Genomic DNA, 19,455 nt, shown 5'->3' on the forward strand with positions numbered 1-19,455 from the left:
AACTTCTTAAACCTAACTAGCCAAAGGACATCACACACATCAATGCCCGAGGCAGGATTCGAACCTGCGAACGTAGCAGCATCGCGGTTCCGGACAGCAGCGCCTAGAACCGATCGGCCACAGCGGCCGGCGCCACACCTTCCATTTACCTCTCTAACTAGTCGCCGCTCCGACTTACACATTTCTCGTGACGTTGTACAAAGTTTCCAGTAGCCTTATAACAGAAAGCAGCCGCCTGTGCTTTCCGCCAATTCTCTAAGCTGGTCTGCTTCTCGTTGTATTTGCGAAAATGTTGCCTTCGTAGCCAGCGGTTCATGTGAGCAGAGATGAATAACGAAGGGAGCCAATTAAGGGCTGTATTGTGGGTGATCAAACACTTTCCATCGAATACCATGCATTCAGCCCCTGCAGAATGCGGCTGAAAATTGTCTTGAAGAAAGAAACGCATGACATTTATGTTATGTGGGCTGTGTAGCTTCACGTGAAATCTGTCACCAGATCGACATACTTGGCGGGAGACACTGATGCTTTAGGCATTTCTATATGATCGCTTTGCGCTCTGAACCGAAAACAGCGACATGAAGTGATCGACAGGCATACTAAAGACACTGCCCAACACATCTGTGCAAAGGTCCATCGGATTTTCATAGTGGTTTCCATTCTGCGCCCAATCGGAACTTACTTTCCGAATAAGCCTCGTAAATGGTGCTCGTAATGGTTTCTCTATGGGTGACTAATTTGTTGTCTGGGGCTTATTATTTAGTTTCTCAGATTTACATATAGCACTTGTGCAGCAGTTATTTGGTCATGTAATGTGTCATATGTGTTATTCGCGGTTTGAAAATCTGAATGGTCACGTATCTTTATAAAATGAAAAGATTTTCAATTCAGGTTTAAAATTCTTAGGTTCTTCGTTCACTTTTTTACGTCTTTCTTGAAAGCATGTTGCAACAGACTCTGACAGCCTTACAACGCACGAGATACTGAGCAGTTGCTTCTGGGGTGTTTTCTGTGTAATGTTCATTAGCTGTTACGTAAAATTTCTTTTGAATGACTGCATGATTTTAACCACAAATTTCATGCTATGAGAGTAGTACAATTCACAGAAAATTGTACAGATTATGCAATGCGAATTAGCAGCATTCAGTTTCTGCATAATGTCCTGGAAGTGGAACACCGAAGGACGTTTTCCATTTAAGCCCTACAAAATTGAAAACGATCATATATATTTGAACACTCTTATATACTCCGCTAGCCATAAAATGCCCTACACCAAGAAACACAGTAAATGACGAAATTTTAGCATAGTTGGAACAAGACATCATTAAACTGATGGGTAATTTTGTGATATAGAGAACGTGAAATGTAGTACTCAAAGTTGCTTTCTCTAGCAGTACAATGGCCCTAACCTGTCTAGGCAACGAATCGAAATTTTCTCAGATGACACATACGGCTTCAAATACATGCCAGAGCTTGTCAGTGACAGTGGCTGGTGTATGGTGACTGGCTAGTTTCTCTGCAACACTTGACCATATGTTTTCAATGTAGGATAGATCTGGAGAACGCGCCGGCCAGGTTTTAATGTGTGCCGGTGACGAAGTCATTACAGATATAGGACAAGCTTGAATAAGAAATCGGTCGTACTTTTTCAAAGGACTCAACCTGGCATTTGCCTTAGGAATCGAAGGAGGTCCAGTAGAAACGTAAATTAGTCTGTCTGTGCAGATATTTGTATCCCGCTGTGTGCAAATGAGAATTCGCTTTATCTGTGTGCGTTGTAACTTTTCGGTGCACATTTTTACATGGTTTTCACATCTTCGTAAGTATCATTTATGACTGTGTTACGGTGACCTGAAAATGGGTCGCGGCTCGTAACTAGTCATCGAGCGAATAACAAAAAATTTGCAACTTTGGACTGGTTTTTCGTTGTACTAATCAACAGAAATTGCTGACCAACAGCTATTCCAGCATGCTGGAAGTTCGGAAACATTGCATTTCATTACATTATTGAATAAAGCTATTTACACATTTATTTACCGATTTTGACTTGGGATTACCAAGCCTGTGTCTGCTGATCGAAGCGTCCAGATGCAAAGCAGTTCTCAGTATCTTACCCGACTATAGAAACAACGATTTTCGGAAATCACGAGAAGCATACCTTTTCAGAAAACCTTTACGCGTTTGGTTGTTTACTTGTCGAAACTATAAACATAAAAATTGTTCTGACAATGTTGGCAACCAACCAAATAACATAGGAAATTCAATAAAAGATCAAGCAAATAAACTTGTATTATATTCATATTATCTTTCAAATATAATATGTGTAAAATAACATAACTAGTGTTGCAAAAATTGTGAATAAAAAATCATGAGCGAGAGTCGATCCTGGGATTCGCCGATTACGAAGCTTCAGCGTCAACCACATGATAATCGAGAGTTCGTGTTCAGTGTCGCAACGCAAGGGCACTTCTCTGACGCATAACACATTCCCTTGCGATTTTTTCGATATCGCCTAAGTAGAACGCCTCAGTACTTGCACATTATGTTGTCGTAATTGACTACTAAAGGTGCACAAACTTCTATTAAATCGGTGAGCCGAACGTCGTGGCCTCTCCTTGTTAGTAAGATTCAGAGCAAATCGGAGGTCGCTTTCTTGGAGCGTGAACGGAGAACACGAAGCACCGAGCCTTACCTGCGGAAGCTTAGAGATGAATCCGTGAGCATTAGCTGTCTTGGCAGCCTCCACAATGTCCTCCATGGTGCAGTCCTCTCGCCCGTAGCGGATGTTCTCCGCTATGGTGGTCTGGAAGAGTACCGGCTCCTGGCCCACCACGCCGATCTGCGAGCGCAGCCAGCCCACGTTCAACGTCCGTAAGTCGCGGCCGTCCAGTTCCACCTGCCAGCGAAGAGAACATTCTTTTGTTAGTAATGTATACATTAAACTTCCTGGCAGATTAAAACTGTGTGCCGGACCGAGACTCGAACTCGGGACCTTTGCCTTTCGCGGGCAAATGCTCTACCAACTGAGCTAGCCAAGCACGACTCACGCCCCGTCCTCACAGCTTTACTTCTGCCAGTACCTCGCCTCCTACCTTCCAAACTTTACAGAAGCTCTCCTGCGAAACTTGCAGAACTAGCACTCCTGAAAGAAAGGATATTGCGGAGACATGGCTTAGCCACAGCGTGGGGGGATGTTTCCAGAATAAAATTTTCACTCTGAAGCGGAGTGTGCGCTGATACGAAACTTCCTGGCAGATTAAAACTGTGTGCCGGACCGAGACTCGAACTCGGGACCTTTGCCTTTCGCGGGAATGTGCTCTACCAACTTTTTTTTATTTTTATTTTTTTTTGTTAATCGAATTATCTTCGATGTTCAGTAACTTTAGACCGACTGTGGTAAAAAAAAAAAAAAAAAAAATTGTTGGGCGCGAACAGGCGACTATAAGTTTAGAACGCACGACGCTTGCCACTTTTTTTTTTTAACATACCCCCACGCAAAATAAGCAGCTGTGATACATTACATGTACATTGAAGGTAGAGAGGGGTAGAAAGGAAAGGAATGGGAGGCAATCACTGTTGTCAGTTGCATCGGGACATTACGCCGAAGCAGTGGCGACGAATGAAAATGTGTACCCAACTGGGATTCAAACCCGGGATCTTCTGCTTACTAGGCAGATGCGTTAACCACCAGAGGCCTGGCCACGATGTCTCCTCCCTCCCATCCTGGGGATGTGATGTGGTAAAAAGGACGCAGTTGGTGTATTATTGTGATTTTTTTAAATTTTATTTATTCATTTATTTATTTTTATTTTATTTCATTTTATTTTTTTTACTGTAAGGAACTGAACACTAGTAAGTGCACTCGTTTTGTCGAGTTGGGGACGCACATAACTAAAACAGTGGTAATAGTTGTAGAAAAAGGCATAAAGAAAGAGAGCAAAGTGCGGGGCGATGGAAACCATGAAACAGAACTGAAGGGTGGAATCCATACCACCATTAAGTAGTGCTACATCTTGCACCGGAAACAAAAACTGCGAAGATCTTTTCGCACCGGGTACAAAAAGAGGAAATGGGGCAAATACTGCTACAGGGTTCACAACGAAACTCTCTATCTGCTGTATCATCCAGGTATGACTTCTCGTAATGATGAAAGTAGATCCCACGTTGTACCGTGTAGTGTTCTATCATCGTCTTGTAGTGTTAGCTTCTCGTACCCATGATGTTCCAGCTACGTGGAGGGTCGTGGAACGCACTCCACAAAAAATTGGAAAAATATTGGCGATACTTTGGGTTACGGAGGATTTTGCAATGTCGTTCCTGCAAATAGTTCCAAAAGTCTAAAGTGTCCTTAGTGCCGTCTTGAAACAAATAATGCACTGCATGTCCACGAAGCCACGTCATTGCATTAATTTTAGTGCGTGGGTAATACGTCTCATCCGGGAATAAGATAGTCTTGGGGTCGATCTGATTCGGCGTTATCCGAAGGAAGTATGCTGACATTTGCCTCACTACGTGCCACACTTCCGTAGACTCGCCACAGCTAAGACGGTGTTCATCGTTGTCTTGAACGCCACAGATCGTGCACGTTGGTGAGTCTACCATGTGGATCGCATGTAGCCTTGATCTGGTCACCTGCTTACCGTTGACAGTGACATACCACATCGCCGTGACGTCAGTGTCCAGTGTTACGTGGTGAATTGTCCTCCACACTACTCGCCAGTTGACGTTCGGGTGCTTCCTCTCCACGACGTTATCTGGTCGTCCACGTTGCAGGACCCTATAAACCGTCTTTGCCGTCGCCAGTTGAGTCGCTGGTAAGGCAAGTGGAACGTAACTGAGTTCGAGGTAAAAGACACCGATGTAGAAGAGCGAGGAGGGGACGTGGTGTATCGGCACAGGCGGCAACAGGGAGGGCGGTGCTAGTTCTTCTATTAACAAACTCGTCAGACTGTCCGGACGGCGGTGCCATAGTTTGACTAATGTGCTCACAAATAGAGCGACCGCTCTGTCAAGAACGTGATAAAGGCCAAGCCCTCCCCGATCTGGGGAGAGAGAGTCTCATATTTCATCTCGAAAAGCATTCCTGAACTCACGAAGGACCCAAAAGCCGCAAGTATACGGCGAGCTAAGATCACCGGTATAGGTAATATCTGGGCGATGTGCAGAATGCGTGACGCTAAATGTGTGTTAACATACTGGGCCCTTTGGACTATGTCCACGGCTCGTAGGCGGTTGTTGGCAATTCCAGTCCGAGCATTTCGTAAAAGCCGTCGAAAGTTGTGAGCAGCGGTCCGTCGTATATCGTCTCTAAAATCAGTGCCGGGACATTTCAAACTATCTCTGAGCTGTAAGGGGGTGACACTGTTCTCAGACAATCAGACCCCGATGTTCATCGCCACCGATTTTGCGACGTTGATACGACTACCAGTGGCCATGCCATATTTCGCTATCAAATTCAGTGCGCTAGCGGTGTCGTCACCGTTGGGGATGACAATCACCAGGTCGTCAGCGTACGCTTTACATCAGAAAGTGTGGCCTCGTAACGTCATACCCGTTAGTCGTTGGCGCAGGCCGCAGAGGAGAGGTTCCATGGCCACAGCATAAAGTGGACAGAGGGCAGCCTTGGCGTATCGATCGAGAAATGGTGAGGAGCTGCTGCGTAGGTCGGCCGTTGACGATCACCTTGGACGTCGCGCCACGGAGTAGTCGCATGACGACAGTGACGAATGGCTGTGGGTACCACATATGTTTGAGGACCGCTTCCAAATAGTCGTGGTCCACTCGGTCGAAAGCTTGACTAAAATCGATTGCCGCCAGTGCACCCTTCAGACGACATGCCCTCGCCAGTGAGATCAAGTCACGATATTCACTGAGTGCTGTTTGAATATTATTGTTGCCTCCTAATGACGTTTGATCGGGTGAGATAACATTTCGTAAGGTCTGGCGTATCCGCGCCGCCAACAGTCGAGAAAAGATCTTAAAGTCGCAGTTCAATAGCGTCAACGGGAGGTAGTCCTGAAGTCGTGAGCCACCGGACGGTTTGTGAATAGGCATAATCATCCCTTCCACAAGGGCCGCAGGGAGCGGCACGTCCGGGGATAGTAGTTCGCAACTGATGTCCGTCCATCGGGAGGCTAATAAATATTGAAAAGTCCGGTAAAATTCCAAGGGGAGGCCATCAGGACCCGGAGACTTGTTGACAGCTCCTTTTCTAATGGCGTCGATCACTTGTTCTTCTGTAATTTCGTCCATCAAGGCCGCTTCCATTGCCGGGGTGACGGTGCCGTAAATCGTCTGAGAGACGTCCTCCATTGCTGTCGGATCAGGGGTCTGAGCGGAATAGAGTTGGGAATAATGATTATAGAATGCTGTGTTTATGTCTTGTTGCGTGGTGAGGCGACGACAGTCCTCCGTGTCGATGAAGCGAATCAGCGCTTGTTAGCGTCGTTTACGTTCACGAAGGACGTGGAACATTGACGGGCTTTCGCTCGGTATCCGATCCTGCGTCCTCGAGCGGATGACTACCCCCTCTAGATGGCGTCGCATGTCTGCGAGGATCTGAGCCTTAGCTCGGTGGACCGCCGTTTGTTGTTCCGGAGACGGCGCCATAGCATCGCAGTCGCGCAGGACCCAGAAGTAAAAGTCGAGTGTATGTCTTCGCCAAGTAGCGTGGTCGCGACCGTAGGTTATCAACGTTCGCCTCAGTGCCGGCTTGGCGCAGTCCAACCACCAGCGAATCGTTGTGGGGTATGCACGGAGGCGATTTTCACACGAATGCCACGTACCTTCAACGGCTTGGCGGCAATCCGGGTACGACAGGTGAGCGATGTTTAATTTCCACGGGCTGCGGCTTCTCCACACTTGTTGCCGCCGCAGGGTGACGGTACAAATGTAAGCTGAGTGGTCCGAGAATGCTGCAGGCCACAGTTCCGCACCCTGTGTTCCAGCGGCGAGAGAGCGTGAGACATAAATCCGATCGAAACGACTGGAAGAGTGACTCGTGAAGTGAGTGAAGATGTTCCAAAGTGTCCACCATCTGCAGGTCTCGAATTAACGTCTCGAGTTCCGGGCACGGATTATGTCGTGGGTGTTGGTCTCGGGGCGCCAGTACGCAATTGTAGTCACCGCCAAACACCAGATGGTCGTGGCGGCCTTGGAAGAGCGGGGCGACGTCTTCCGCAAAGAATCGTGAACGTTCACGACGTTTGTCCGTCCCGGAAGGTGCGTAGATATTGATAAGGCGGACACCCAGTACTGTGAGTGCCATTCCTCTTGCCCCAGGCAGAAACAGGATATAGTCCGCCACTATCCCTTCCCGAAGAAGTACAGTGACACCGCTGCCTGTTGGGGAAGCTGGAGAGACGCAAGCATCGTAACCGTACATGCCTGGGGAGTCGTCGACGTACACTTCCTGGAGAAGGGCTATATCGACGGAAGCAGAGTTCAACATATCCTGAAGCAAGGATAACTTAGCGCTCGTCCGTATAGTGTTGATGTTTATAGTTGCAATGCGATAAGTTTGAGGTCTATCCATAGCACCCGTGTTGGCCATCAATTCCCTTGTAAGGCTGTCTCGTCACTGTAACTGACGGCGGGAAAGGATCAACACTGGTGGAGTAAATTTCCCCCCGTCTCGTCCGACACGATGGGCAAGGAGTTCTCCTCACAGTCGTCCGCCCAGTCGCCATGAAATACCATCGGCTGTTGGTGGCTGTCAGTGGCTGCTGCGGCACTCGGCGCTGACTCCATAGGCTCTTCTGACTGGGAATCGGCAGCGGCTGTCTGCTTGTGATCCTGCTGTTCTGTGGGGTCGGAGGGGCTGAAGACGTCACCATGGCGATCTGTTGAGTTTGATGTTACAGCGGCCTCTGTACCGCCGGTACCGTCGTCGGAATTTCCACAGTCCATGCCAGACGATCGCTGCAAACACTCGTCCGATGGAACACGCCGCCGTCTCTTGTGTTTTCGCGGGGAACGCTGTTTACTGACGTGTGTTTCAGTATCTGAATGTGGGTGGATTTCTGCAGCTGCTCCGGTGTCTGGAAGAAAAGCCGCTGTCGGCACAATCCGTGGGTCAATGTCCATCCTGGCATCCACGCCTTCTTGCAAGGTCGGTCGGTGATTATCTTCAGGTGGGGACGCCGTTGTAGAGGCCGGATCCTGTACTGCAGAAGCCATCATGGTCTCGCCATCTGGGGCGGCTATCGGACTAATGTGGTCAGCATCGGAAAGGGTTGCTGCCCGTGTAACCTCGGCGTATTTGAGAGGAAGGGTCGTCACCGTAAAAGGAGTCATAGATTCACCTGTCGGGATTTGAGTAAGCCGTCGTCGGAGACAATCCGACCGGACGTGTCCCTCTTGGCCACAACCAGAGCAAGTGCATGGCTGACCGTCATACATAATGATCGCCCTACATCCGCCGATGACAAGATATGACGGAACATGTTTGGTCAGTTCAATTTTAATCTGTCGTACCCCGTTAAGAACGGGGGACGTTGTAAAGGTGGTCCATTTCTCGGCCATATCCCTGATCACTCTGCCGTAGGGCTAGAAAGCTGCGGTGACTACGTCCGGTGGTACTTCGAATGGGAGTTCGAAGACGCGTATCGTACGGAGGCCAAGCCCCGCGTGATCGATAGATACCGCCCCAATATGGCCATCAGAATGTTTGAATTTAAGATCGTTCGCATGTGCGTGCACGATTCAGTTGCACACCTCATCACTTACTAGCTTGACGTAGACAACACTGCTCGTGATAGAGAGATGGATACCAATTATGTCTCGCGGTTCGATGTTAACGTCTTCACGTAGAAAATGTTCCACTTCAAAAGCTCGCGGTCTTGCATGATCGGGTTGAAAACTGATCTTGATGGTGGTTTGTCTGTATGAATGTGCCATGTTGCGTCGGTAGTGATGGACTCTAAACTAGCGACAACGCAGTAGTAAACAACTACGGTCACTCGCGACCGCGCGGACGGGACGTAAACAAGAAGTCCTCGCCGCAGCGCTGCGGAAAGCAGACTGCCAACTGAGCTACCCAAGCACGACTCACGCCCCGTCCTCACAGCTTTACTTCTGCCAGTACCTCGCCTCCTACCTTCCAAACTTTACAGAAGCTCTCCTGCGAAACTTGCTACCCAAGCACGACTCTCGCCCCGTTCTCACAGCTTTACTTCTGCCAGTACCTCGCCTCCTACCTTCCAAACTTTACAGAAGCTCTCCTGCGAAACTTGCTACCCAAGCACGACTCTCGCCCCGTTCTCACAGCTTTACTTCTGCCAGTACCTCGCCTCCTACCTTCCAAACTTTACAGAAGCTCTCCTGCGAAACTAGTTCTGCAAGTTTCGCAGGAGAGCTTCTGTAAAGTTTGGAAGGTAGGAGGCGAGGTACTGGCAGAAGTAAAGCTGTGAGGACGGGGCGTGAGTCGTGCTTGGGTAGCTCAGTTGGTAGAGCACTTGCCCGCGAAAGGCAAAGGTTACGAGTTCGATTCTCGGTCCGGCACACAGTTTTAATCTGCCAGGAAGTTTCATATCAGCGCACACTCCGCTGCAGAGTGAAAATTTCATTCTCGAAGGTATACATTATTCTGCATATTGTCTCAGATTTTTCTTCGGATTGATACGAAGGTTGGAGTTTCATGTTTCGTTCAGTCGAGATTTAGAAACCAAGCATAGGCATATACTAATACCGACGTGAAACGACTGCGACAGTGAATAAAATCTTGTCGTCAGGAGGAAAACCACTGAATGCCGGACTATTTTTTTCTCTTTTCTTTATTGTTATTTCAGTTCCCCACAGTGGGAGGCGGTCTGGCAGCATTTAAAAAACCGCTCTTCAGTCAAAGTCTACAAAAACTGTATTTAAAAATGGTTAAAACATACAATAGAAGATGATTTTGTAAAAAATACATTATACAATATGCAATGATGCTAGTATCAGTGGTTGCATGTACACTGACACACACGTAAACGAGGGCTCGGATGACCATGCAACACAGACGCTCACCAGGAGCGGTTGCTAGCAGTGGGACTAGAGGCACGCGCATCTCTAGCCCGTCTTCCACTCTCGCCTTAGCATCGACGTGAATGGTTCGACTGGTGCCGTCAGAGGATCACTTGAAAGATGGCGCGCCGTAGTCTTCAGCGATGAAAGTATATTCTGCAAAGACCCCAGTGATGGTCGTTTGCGCCTACGACGTAGACCTGGTGAGTGCTGTCTCGTAGAGTGCATTAGCCCAAGACGCACTGACCCCTCCCAAGACCTTATGGTCTGGGGTGCGAAAATCCAGAACTTTATTTTACCTTTGGTTTTTCTGCAGGGGACGCTAGCCAGTGCTCGGTACCTGCAGTATGCTGTTTGACCCGTTCTTTTGCTATTTTCACAACAAGAAGGCGATGTATTGTTCTAACAAGATAATGTACGTCCACACACTGCCTGTGAAACTCAACGTGCTCTGCAGCTTCCCTGACCAGGACGACCTCCAGACATGTCTCCAATCGGGCACGTGTGGGATATGACGGGACGAGAAGTGACTCGTGCAGCTTGTCAGCCAACAACTCTTACAGAACTACGTAAATAGGTCGAGCAAACGTGACATAACGTATACCAGGATAGTATTCGCCATCTGAATGATCATCTGGATGCCGGCCAGCGCCTACATTAACACCCGTGGTGGCTACACCACGTTCAAATATGGGTGTTTCAATATGCGTCGATACCTGGTACCTCAGAACCGCTTGTGCTAGTTATCTGTAAATGTAATCATTTCATGTACTCCATATGCACTGTTGTAAAAATAAATCTTCAATGAATTGCAGTCCTCGAAAAGGGCATACTAATTTTTTTTCCAGCAGTGTATTATATCACGTTGATTATAAAAACTGGCGGCAATAGGTACGAAGCGGACTTCACTGTCGCACATATAAGGCTCAGTAAAAATACTGAATAATGGATGAGTGTGTCAGGTGGTGGAGCAGATCTGCGCTGAGTGGTCAAAAGTCACCGGAAGGCGCTGAAACACTCGTCGGTCGTAGGCTGGTGAAAATTATGTAGCAGATTTGTCTCCGTACAGTAGTAGTAGGAACGGCTTCCTGAGGCCCCTATGGCTCTGCTGAAACGGAGTGAAGCCTGTTCGTCAGACACTTGTGGTGGTCCAGAGTCGCTGTTTATGCAATTAAAAACAGTGTCTGAGAGATATTAAACACCTATCCTGGACAGTATTTCCACAGAAACCAGTATTTTTGTGTAAATTTGCGCAGATTATCGTATCACGCTCAAACTTGGTTAATTCACAACGTGCTGCCGTGTTCAGTACGCTCCTCTTCTTAACAGACTGCCCAGGTATGTCTACGCTCACACTGTTAGCAAGGTATGTTATTCCCATGACGTGGCCCTTAGTTTCTTCTAATCTTTCTTGCACTCACTTTAAAATCTCCACAGAAGAGGTAAATTTGTGAACAAGCGCACCCAGAGAAGCGAACCTGATTATCAGGTGACACTAGAGGCATATTGTATTCGCAGCGTCATAGCGTAAAACTTTTTCTGGTAATTCACATTACTATCAGTCATTTCAGGAAAGTCACTGACTAAAGTAGAGACTAACTAACTGTCCTATTAAATACCTACCGAACCGATTTGAGAGTCGTAGAATCTTTGGATGAGTTGGATGCACGTGGATTTCCCACAGCCGGAACTTCCGACAAGCGCCACCGTCTGGCCAGCTTTGATCTTCAGATTGAGGCCTTGAAGGACCTGCAAGCAGGAACAAACTTCAACGGAATACTGAACAGCGTAAACGATAAACAATTGACAAGGGAGTTTCACTAGTTAATTCTTTATTTTTTCTTCTCTGGAGTTGTTACGGATATAAAACTTTTTGAAAAATGTCATCGACACCTTAGTCTGTTGAAATTATTTGTTCGAAAAACACCCTACTACATTTTCAAATGGTATACAGTTCAGTTTAAATTTGTGTCAATACATCCGACGCTTGTAAAGGTGATCCTGAAGGTACGGTGAGTATTCCATAGATAAAACAGGAACGGTCTTTCGAAGCAAAGAAGTCTATTGAACAAGAGCTGCAAAGTACATACCTTAAGAGCTATCAGCACTTCTTCGATACTGTCAAACAAATGTCTTCTGCTGCAAGATCTTTGCTTTCCATATTTTGCGAGGAAGTAGCATGGACCCGAATAAGAAACAGGTATGTAGTAAACATGGACTCTAAAATGCACACTTTAAGAGCTATGAGCACCTGTTTAGCAGAACACATGTGTTTCACAGTAACGAAGATGAACGAGTGCTCTTAAGGTATGCATTTTGGAGTCCAGGTTTACTGAGCATTTTTTTCTTTTTTTGGTCCACACTGGTAGTTCTCAAAATATGGGAAGCAAAGAACTTGCAGCAGAATAGATTTCTTTCACAGTATGGAAGATGATAAATCTTTGTAGCTCTTAAGGCATACAATTTTAGAGCCCATATTTACTAGACCATTTTGCTTAGAATGGTCGTTCTTGTCATATCCCTGAATGTAGACCATCCCCGCTGGTACACCGTATGTATACATGTCAGACAATCTACTGCAGTTGAAAATGGCTAAATGGCGAAAAGTGTGATAGGCGTCTATGATGTCTTTGAACGAGCGCTCTGTTCCTCTTTCCACTGTGATCTGTTTCTCTCAATAATAATAGTTTGAAATTAAGTATAGCATTTATTAGTGACTCTTAAAGTTTTCCGGCAGGTGTTTTATTGCATATATGGCAGCAGCGCAAATACAGAGCTTCTACTATTCATTGCTTACCACAGAATGTCTGTTTAAAACTGGACATATACAAAAGGAAGTTATGATATTCACTGCCTTACGTATCAGACAGGAAAGTATCAGAAAGAGAGTAAAGGACAGTCCCACAACCCGGTGCGGCAAAGAAAGGAGTTCCAAATAGGGATTTGACGGTGAAGATTAGAGTCCGTTCCTCGGAAATGAGTTCAGTATCTTTTTCAGACACTACATTTACCAGTGGACTTGACAGTGAGGCTATGCGACGATGACAACGTAAGTGAAGAGAGAAGTCGTGTAGAGGGATTATGATTTGCCTTACCTTGACACCTCGACGTGACGGATATTCAAAGTGGACGTCGTTGAAGGCAATGTCCCCTCGGGCGTAGTGTGGCCTTTCTCCTTCGTCAGACAGACTGTCGATGGGCGACTCGCGGTCTATGACGGCAAATATCTTGGCGGCGGCGCCTCTAGCGGTGGAGAAGGCCTCAAAGTGACGAGTCGCCGCAGAGAACACCCACGACGTGTCCATCACCGAATAGAAAATCTGCAAGGAACAATAAAAACCAACCCGATATCCTAATACATTTTTTGCCCAGCTCCTCAAATCCCCGAATCAATCCTTAATTCGATCAATGTAATATAAGAAGTGAAGTGAAAGATAGCATGCTTGAAAACTAACCCCTCCAGTGCTGGTTTTCTAAATGTATTCCATAGAATTCCGCGAGAACAACGTCTTCTTGCTTCCAAATATTCCGTTTAATCGATATTAGCCTCTCTGTTACGATTTCGTATGTGCTGTACCGACCTATTAAGCTACTACGGCACTTCTGTGAATTCCTTACGTGTCTCGTCTCAAAGCTACTTTTTCGTCAAAAGACTTGGAACAAGTTTTAAGCTGCCCACCACAACTTCCTTCCCTATCCGAATCTCTTTATTTCATAGTAGAACTTACACTTAACATCCTCGATTATTTGTTGGATAAACACCAATATCTGTTTTCCTCTACAGTCCATGTCCTTTAGCAACATGGAGGTGTCTTAACATTCGTCATATCATTATGGCTCTTCCTTTAGCCATACTTTTGCCGCATACTGGATTTGCTTGCCGATCCTGCGGAATTTCGTCATTTTTTAATCTTATCGCCTTACTTAATTTGCATCTCTCTGTAACACCACATGTTAAACGCTTCATTTCTCTTTTCTTCATGTTTTCAGCATTCCAGAAATTTTATGCTACGGATGCACATCCTCAGAAATTGAAACCTCAAAATTTTGCCAGTGTTTAATACAAGTAGACCTCTTTAGGCTTACTTGCCTGTGATGCTCTGCTTCCTCCTTCATATGTTATTTTGTTTCCTGGGAAACAGCAGGAAGAAAGGAAGCAAGATTAGACATTGACGTTCTGTCAACAGCGGGGTCATCAGCGACGGAGCACATGTTCGAATTACAAAAGGATGGGGAAGGAAATCGGCCGTGTCCTCAGCAAAGGGAAACCGTGCCAGTATTTGCCTGAGTGATTTAGGAAAATCACGGAAAACCGAAATCTGGATGACTGGGCGCGGATTTGAACTGTCGTCGTCCCGAATCCGACTCGGTGAGCGTGTAATCAAATAGTATCAATTTTTCTCTTTTTATAGTCGATATTTTCCACTGATCCTCAATTAAAGACAGCTGTCTTTCACTATGCCAGGTCACAGTACTGCCTTAGTTGTTTTGTAATTCATTAGTACCATGCACTGGCAGTACTTTCATGAGGATAGGAGTGTCGTCCTCGAGAAGTATGAGAGTGCTGTTTATACTATTTGATAAATCGCTTAGGTAAATTGTGAACGTTACTCAACATTTAAAGCATTCCCGGAACTCACTAGCCAGCTTTTGTTACATATTCGTCACATAGTAAAATATAATATGATTTATTACTCAAGTATTTTTGGCACCATTCTCATAAACGCGATGTAATAACGTGTTATCGTATCAGGCTGACATTTAAATTAAGTAATAGGCTACTGATATGATAAGGAGTCTAACAATCAGACAAGAATTAAACTAAAAAGCTTAAATGAACAGCCGGCCGGAGTGGCCGTGCGGTTCTAGGCGCTACAGTCTGGAACCGCGTGACCGCTACGGTCGCAGGTTCGAATCCTGCCTCGGGCATGGTTGTGTGTGATGTCCTTAGGTTAGTTAGGTTTAAGTAGTTCTAAGTTCTAGGGGACTGATGACCACAGCAGTTAAGTCCCATAGTGCTCAGAGCCATTTGAACCATAAATGAACAGATTAAATCGTATAAAGCATGTCACAAGAACAAATGAACATAGCAGGTCTAAAATAATAATGAATACCAGGAGCAACCGAGCGAGGTGGCGCAGTGGTTAGCACACTGGACTCGCATTCGGAAGGACGACGGTTCAATCCCGTCTCCGGCCATCCTGATTTAGGTTTTCCGTGATTTCCCTAAATCGTTTCAGGCAAATGCCGGGATGGTTCCTTTGAAAGGGCACGGCCGATTTCCTTCCCAATCCTTCCCTAACCCCGAGCTTGTGCTCCGTCTCTAATGACCTCGTTGTCGACGGGACGTTAAACACTAACCACCACCACCACCAATACCAGGAGGGAAAAGATCAACGACTGTACTAAGAAAGAAGCGATAAAAACAAATAGAAACGAACTGCAGACAAGACACAGAACAGGAGGACGTAACAGACAAATGCCTAACTCCGGAAGAAAGAAGAGGAAGAAGAAAAAGAAGTTAACGAATACGAACACAAAAAAGAACTTCATTTCATATTGGTGTCACGGAGAGAAAATTTCAGTTGCCATAATACATTCAATAGCCTGCTTGTCCCATTTGCGTCTATAATTATCACTATAGCGAATATTTACTCGCATTGTCACAATTTTGGCTGTCACGCCCCTCATTCTTCACACAGAATAGAAACATGTATGCAGTTATACAGATTCGATGGATGGGCGAAACATGATTGACTTCCATGTTAATCGTATCCATTCTCTTGTGTGGATAAACGATTTGTCAAATTATTTTAAGACGTTGCACGCTGTGTCTCATACTTACAGCAATCATAGTGCCAGCGTCGTAAGTTCTTTGACTCTCAGGATAGTCTTTGTCTCTGATGATGAGCTCCACGCCATACCAGAAAGCCAGAGCGTACCCGCCGAACATTGAGATCCACGAGATTGCGTCGTTTATTCCATTTACGAAGTGCTTTCTCTTGCTGATATTAACGGCACTTTGCAGTTTTTCGCTGTACCTGGAACAACACATTTTGTATGCCTCAGTTCAAAATTTTTCGGACTGCAACGAATGACAGAAGACACGACATTATCAAATTCCGTTGCTGATTTATTTAATGTTTTTTGAACACACACAAACAAGAATAAAACGCTCTATAATTTCAGGTATTACTGCAAATGTATCAAGCTGACGGACAGCTCTTTTATTTTCGTTTCTGAGACGTAAGCTTCTTTCTTGTTGTCTACTTGGTACACACATTTCCTCCTCCGTACTCTAATCACGGAGTTTTTATGAGCAAATACTCACTTCCTGTTTTAGGCAACTTACTGTCTAAAATGAGAAGCAAAGGCGAAGAGGGAGAATATTCCGTAGGTCGATAGGATAATTATAAAATTCACTTAGCCTCCACATCAGGTATTATCACAAATCATAGTTATGATAAATCAACAAACAGATTACTGTCTTTCAGAAGGATTATGTACATCTCACTGGTCTACTAAAGTTTCCCGACTTTGTGAAGTGTAACTCGAAGAATACATATTTCAACATTTTAAAAACATTTTATGGAGAACTGTAAAAAGGGTGTGTATGTTCATGGGCCTCATTAAGAGAATTTGTGAGGAGAAACTCGAAAACATTGAAATGGTGCCTCAAACTGCTAAAGAAAATTTCGAAAAATCTGTAAATGATCTGAAAGAAATAGAAGTAATGGTATTGTTAACATCCCAAGTGAAATGCTTCAGGTATTAGACTCAAAAACAAGTCAGTGATATGCATGAAACTGGTAATACCCATAAAGACCTTAAGAAAAGTGACATGATAATGGTCCAAAGAAGAACACAGCGGTTACTAATGATGATCGCAGGACTCTGAGCCCTGTAACTCACATTTCAAAAATATTAACAAGAGTGATACACAGACACATTAAGAACTAAATTGAAGTTAATTCAGCTGTAGATCAGTTTGCCTTTAAGAACCTTGCTAAGAACAAGCTGCCATAGTAAAGGCAATAAATGCACAAGAAGAAGCTAGAATTCTAAAAAGGTTTAAACAAGGATGCAGTCTCTCCCTATCTCTATTCAACACGTACATTCAGTATGGAGTACATGAAAGCAAAAAATATTGTACAGGCACCACAATAAATGAAAAAAAGAAGGAATATAGATGCTTAGGTTTGCGGATGACATAGCTGTGATTGCTTCACATGAAATAAACCTCTAAAGAATCTTAACAGGTATGTGTTTAGTGTTAAGGGTTAAATACAAAATGCAAATTAACCCATGAAAGACAGAAATACCCGTGAACTACAAGTATTCAGAAGAAATAAAAGTTAATGTTAGAGGAAATAAAATAGAACAAACAAATTCATACACATATTTAGTAAGTAAGATAATTGTAAACGGAAGAAACAAAGAAGGTATATAACAAATAATTGGAGAGGAAACAGCAGTGGTCACGAATTAAAGAAAAGTGCTTTGTTCACGTAACATAAACAAAGATGGTTAACAGCTGAATTTGTAGCCTATTTTATGGATGCGAAACATGGGCTATAGGGAAAAATGAAATCTCTTGCAGCGATGGGCTCCTGTTAAAGATGTAGTGGACAGTAAAACCACCAACCATGGAGTCCAGCAAAGATTTGGTGAAGAGTGGTAATTAAGGAAAACAATAGAGCGAAGACAGCAGGAATGGACTGGCCACCTAATATGAAGGAACTAGTTCCTTATAAATGTCCTATAAGGAATATTTCAAGGAAAGGTAACCCGAGGATGACGGAGACTGGTATTCTTAAAACGAGCTTATTCATTATGCTAGAGACTCCAGTCATGCAGTGATACAGAAATGAGGGAGTCAGCTTACAGTAGATGTCCAAAGTTACATTGATTGAGTTCGTGCCACTATTCGATTCCAGTATTAGTACATAGTTTCGACAAATAGGAAAAGAAGGAAGATTAGCTTTTAACTTCCAGTCGAGGGTGACGACATTGGAGACGGAGCACAAGCTCGGTTTACGAAAGGATGGGGAAGGAAAACGGCAGTTCCCTTTTCAAAGGAGCCGCCCCGGCATTTGGATGACGTGATTTAGATGGGGACAACAAACACCTAAATATGAATAGTTAGACGAAGACCTGAACAGTCGTCATCCCAATCATCCACAAAAACTCGTATTCTTTGCAGCGAGAAGACTTCAGATGGTGCGAGAAGGGTGAATATTAGTTGCTGCACTGACGTGCAGCAAACCATCCTTTTCCTACGTATGTATTTTATGCATACAAGGCCATGTTTATAAGAGATGGAATATTCAGCTGTAGAAACAGTCATGTATAATGACGAAAACGGCCTCTCAAGGCCAGTTTTGCACACTGCCCAAAGTAAATGCCTACGCTAGGTACCGTGGACATATCCATTCATCAGCTCACTGGGAGACGAACTCATGTGGAAAAAGTGGGTAATGCTGACAATACGCGAAAGACATTTTGAATTTACGAAGGCAGCACAAGTGAGATAATCACCAACAGCACCTTACAAAGGTCGTTGGCCATCGTAGAAATATTTTCAGTTCGGCTGAATAGCTTGAACATAGTGATCATCAGCCTCTCCGAGAATACCACAATAACAACTTTCAGACGTATACCAGTTCCCTGTACGTTTTTGTGACAGTGTTCATTCATTTCAACGACTCGAAAATTATGAAATAATTTGTTTTTCGATATAACAGTTCCGTGCCACGAGATATTAGCTTCAGCTCGTGGGCACAGTGAGTTTGGCATTTTGTACAACTGGCATTAATCTAGTAAACAAATATCTACATCTATGGATTCGACATGGAGATCAAATTGGGCACAGTCCAAGGCGAGTGGCAGCAGCAACTATTGTGGATTCACTCTGTGACGTCATGAATCTGGCTGGCGACGATCCCACCCGGCAGGACTCGAACTGGCTGACAGAGGGCCATGCAATGTTATGACGTCAGAAGCGCTACAGTGTTTTACGACTGCGTGGTTTAACTACGTCCTTCTTCTTCTTCATTATCGATCCTTTGATTGATTGGTAGCTCTCCATCATAGAACTACGCAGTACTTTCCATGCTATTTACCTCTCGACTTCCTTGTCCTGTCCTTCGAAAGCGACTACGGTGCGGATGGCGGCGAACACCTCCTCAGCTATGGCGCCCGCTTTCCCTTCTTCATCCGCCTCCTGGTCCGCGAGGCGAGACGAGTAAACGTCGGTGGCTATGAGTGAGCCCACGCACACAGGCAGGGATAGCAGGCAGACGAGAGCCAGCTCCCAGCCACGCACCAGGGCCAGCAACACGCAGCCGACGCAGCCCACCATGTTGGTGGCAAAGACCACTACCTTCTCCCCGATCCCGTCTTCCAACTTTGACAGGTTCCTGTGGACATGGACAACAGGTACAACGTGTGCTT

General features: G+C 45.2%; 1 protein-coding gene across 1 annotated transcript in view; it reads right to left on the minus strand.

The window, feature by feature from the left end:
* Positions 1-19,455, minus strand: part of LOC124606254 (ATP-dependent translocase ABCB1-like) — a 129,751-nt gene that overhangs the window by 102,539 nt on the left and 7,757 nt on the right. Inside the window, exons 3-7 of the mRNA XM_047138230.1 lie at positions 19,125-19,421; positions 15,848-16,043; positions 13,098-13,322; positions 11,626-11,751; positions 2,693-2,896 (exon numbers count right to left, since the gene is read on the minus strand). Coding sequence (XP_046994186.1) covers positions 2,693-2,896; positions 11,626-11,751; positions 13,098-13,322; positions 15,848-16,043; positions 19,125-19,421 — 1,048 coding nt within the window. The remainder of the gene's footprint in view (positions 1-2,692; positions 2,897-11,625; positions 11,752-13,097; positions 13,323-15,847; positions 16,044-19,124; positions 19,422-19,455) is intronic.

This window comes from Schistocerca americana, chromosome 3 (assembly GCF_021461395.2).
Source record: "Schistocerca americana isolate TAMUIC-IGC-003095 chromosome 3, iqSchAmer2.1, whole genome shotgun sequence".
Lineage (NCBI taxonomy): Eukaryota > Metazoa > Arthropoda > Insecta > Orthoptera > Acrididae > Schistocerca > Schistocerca americana.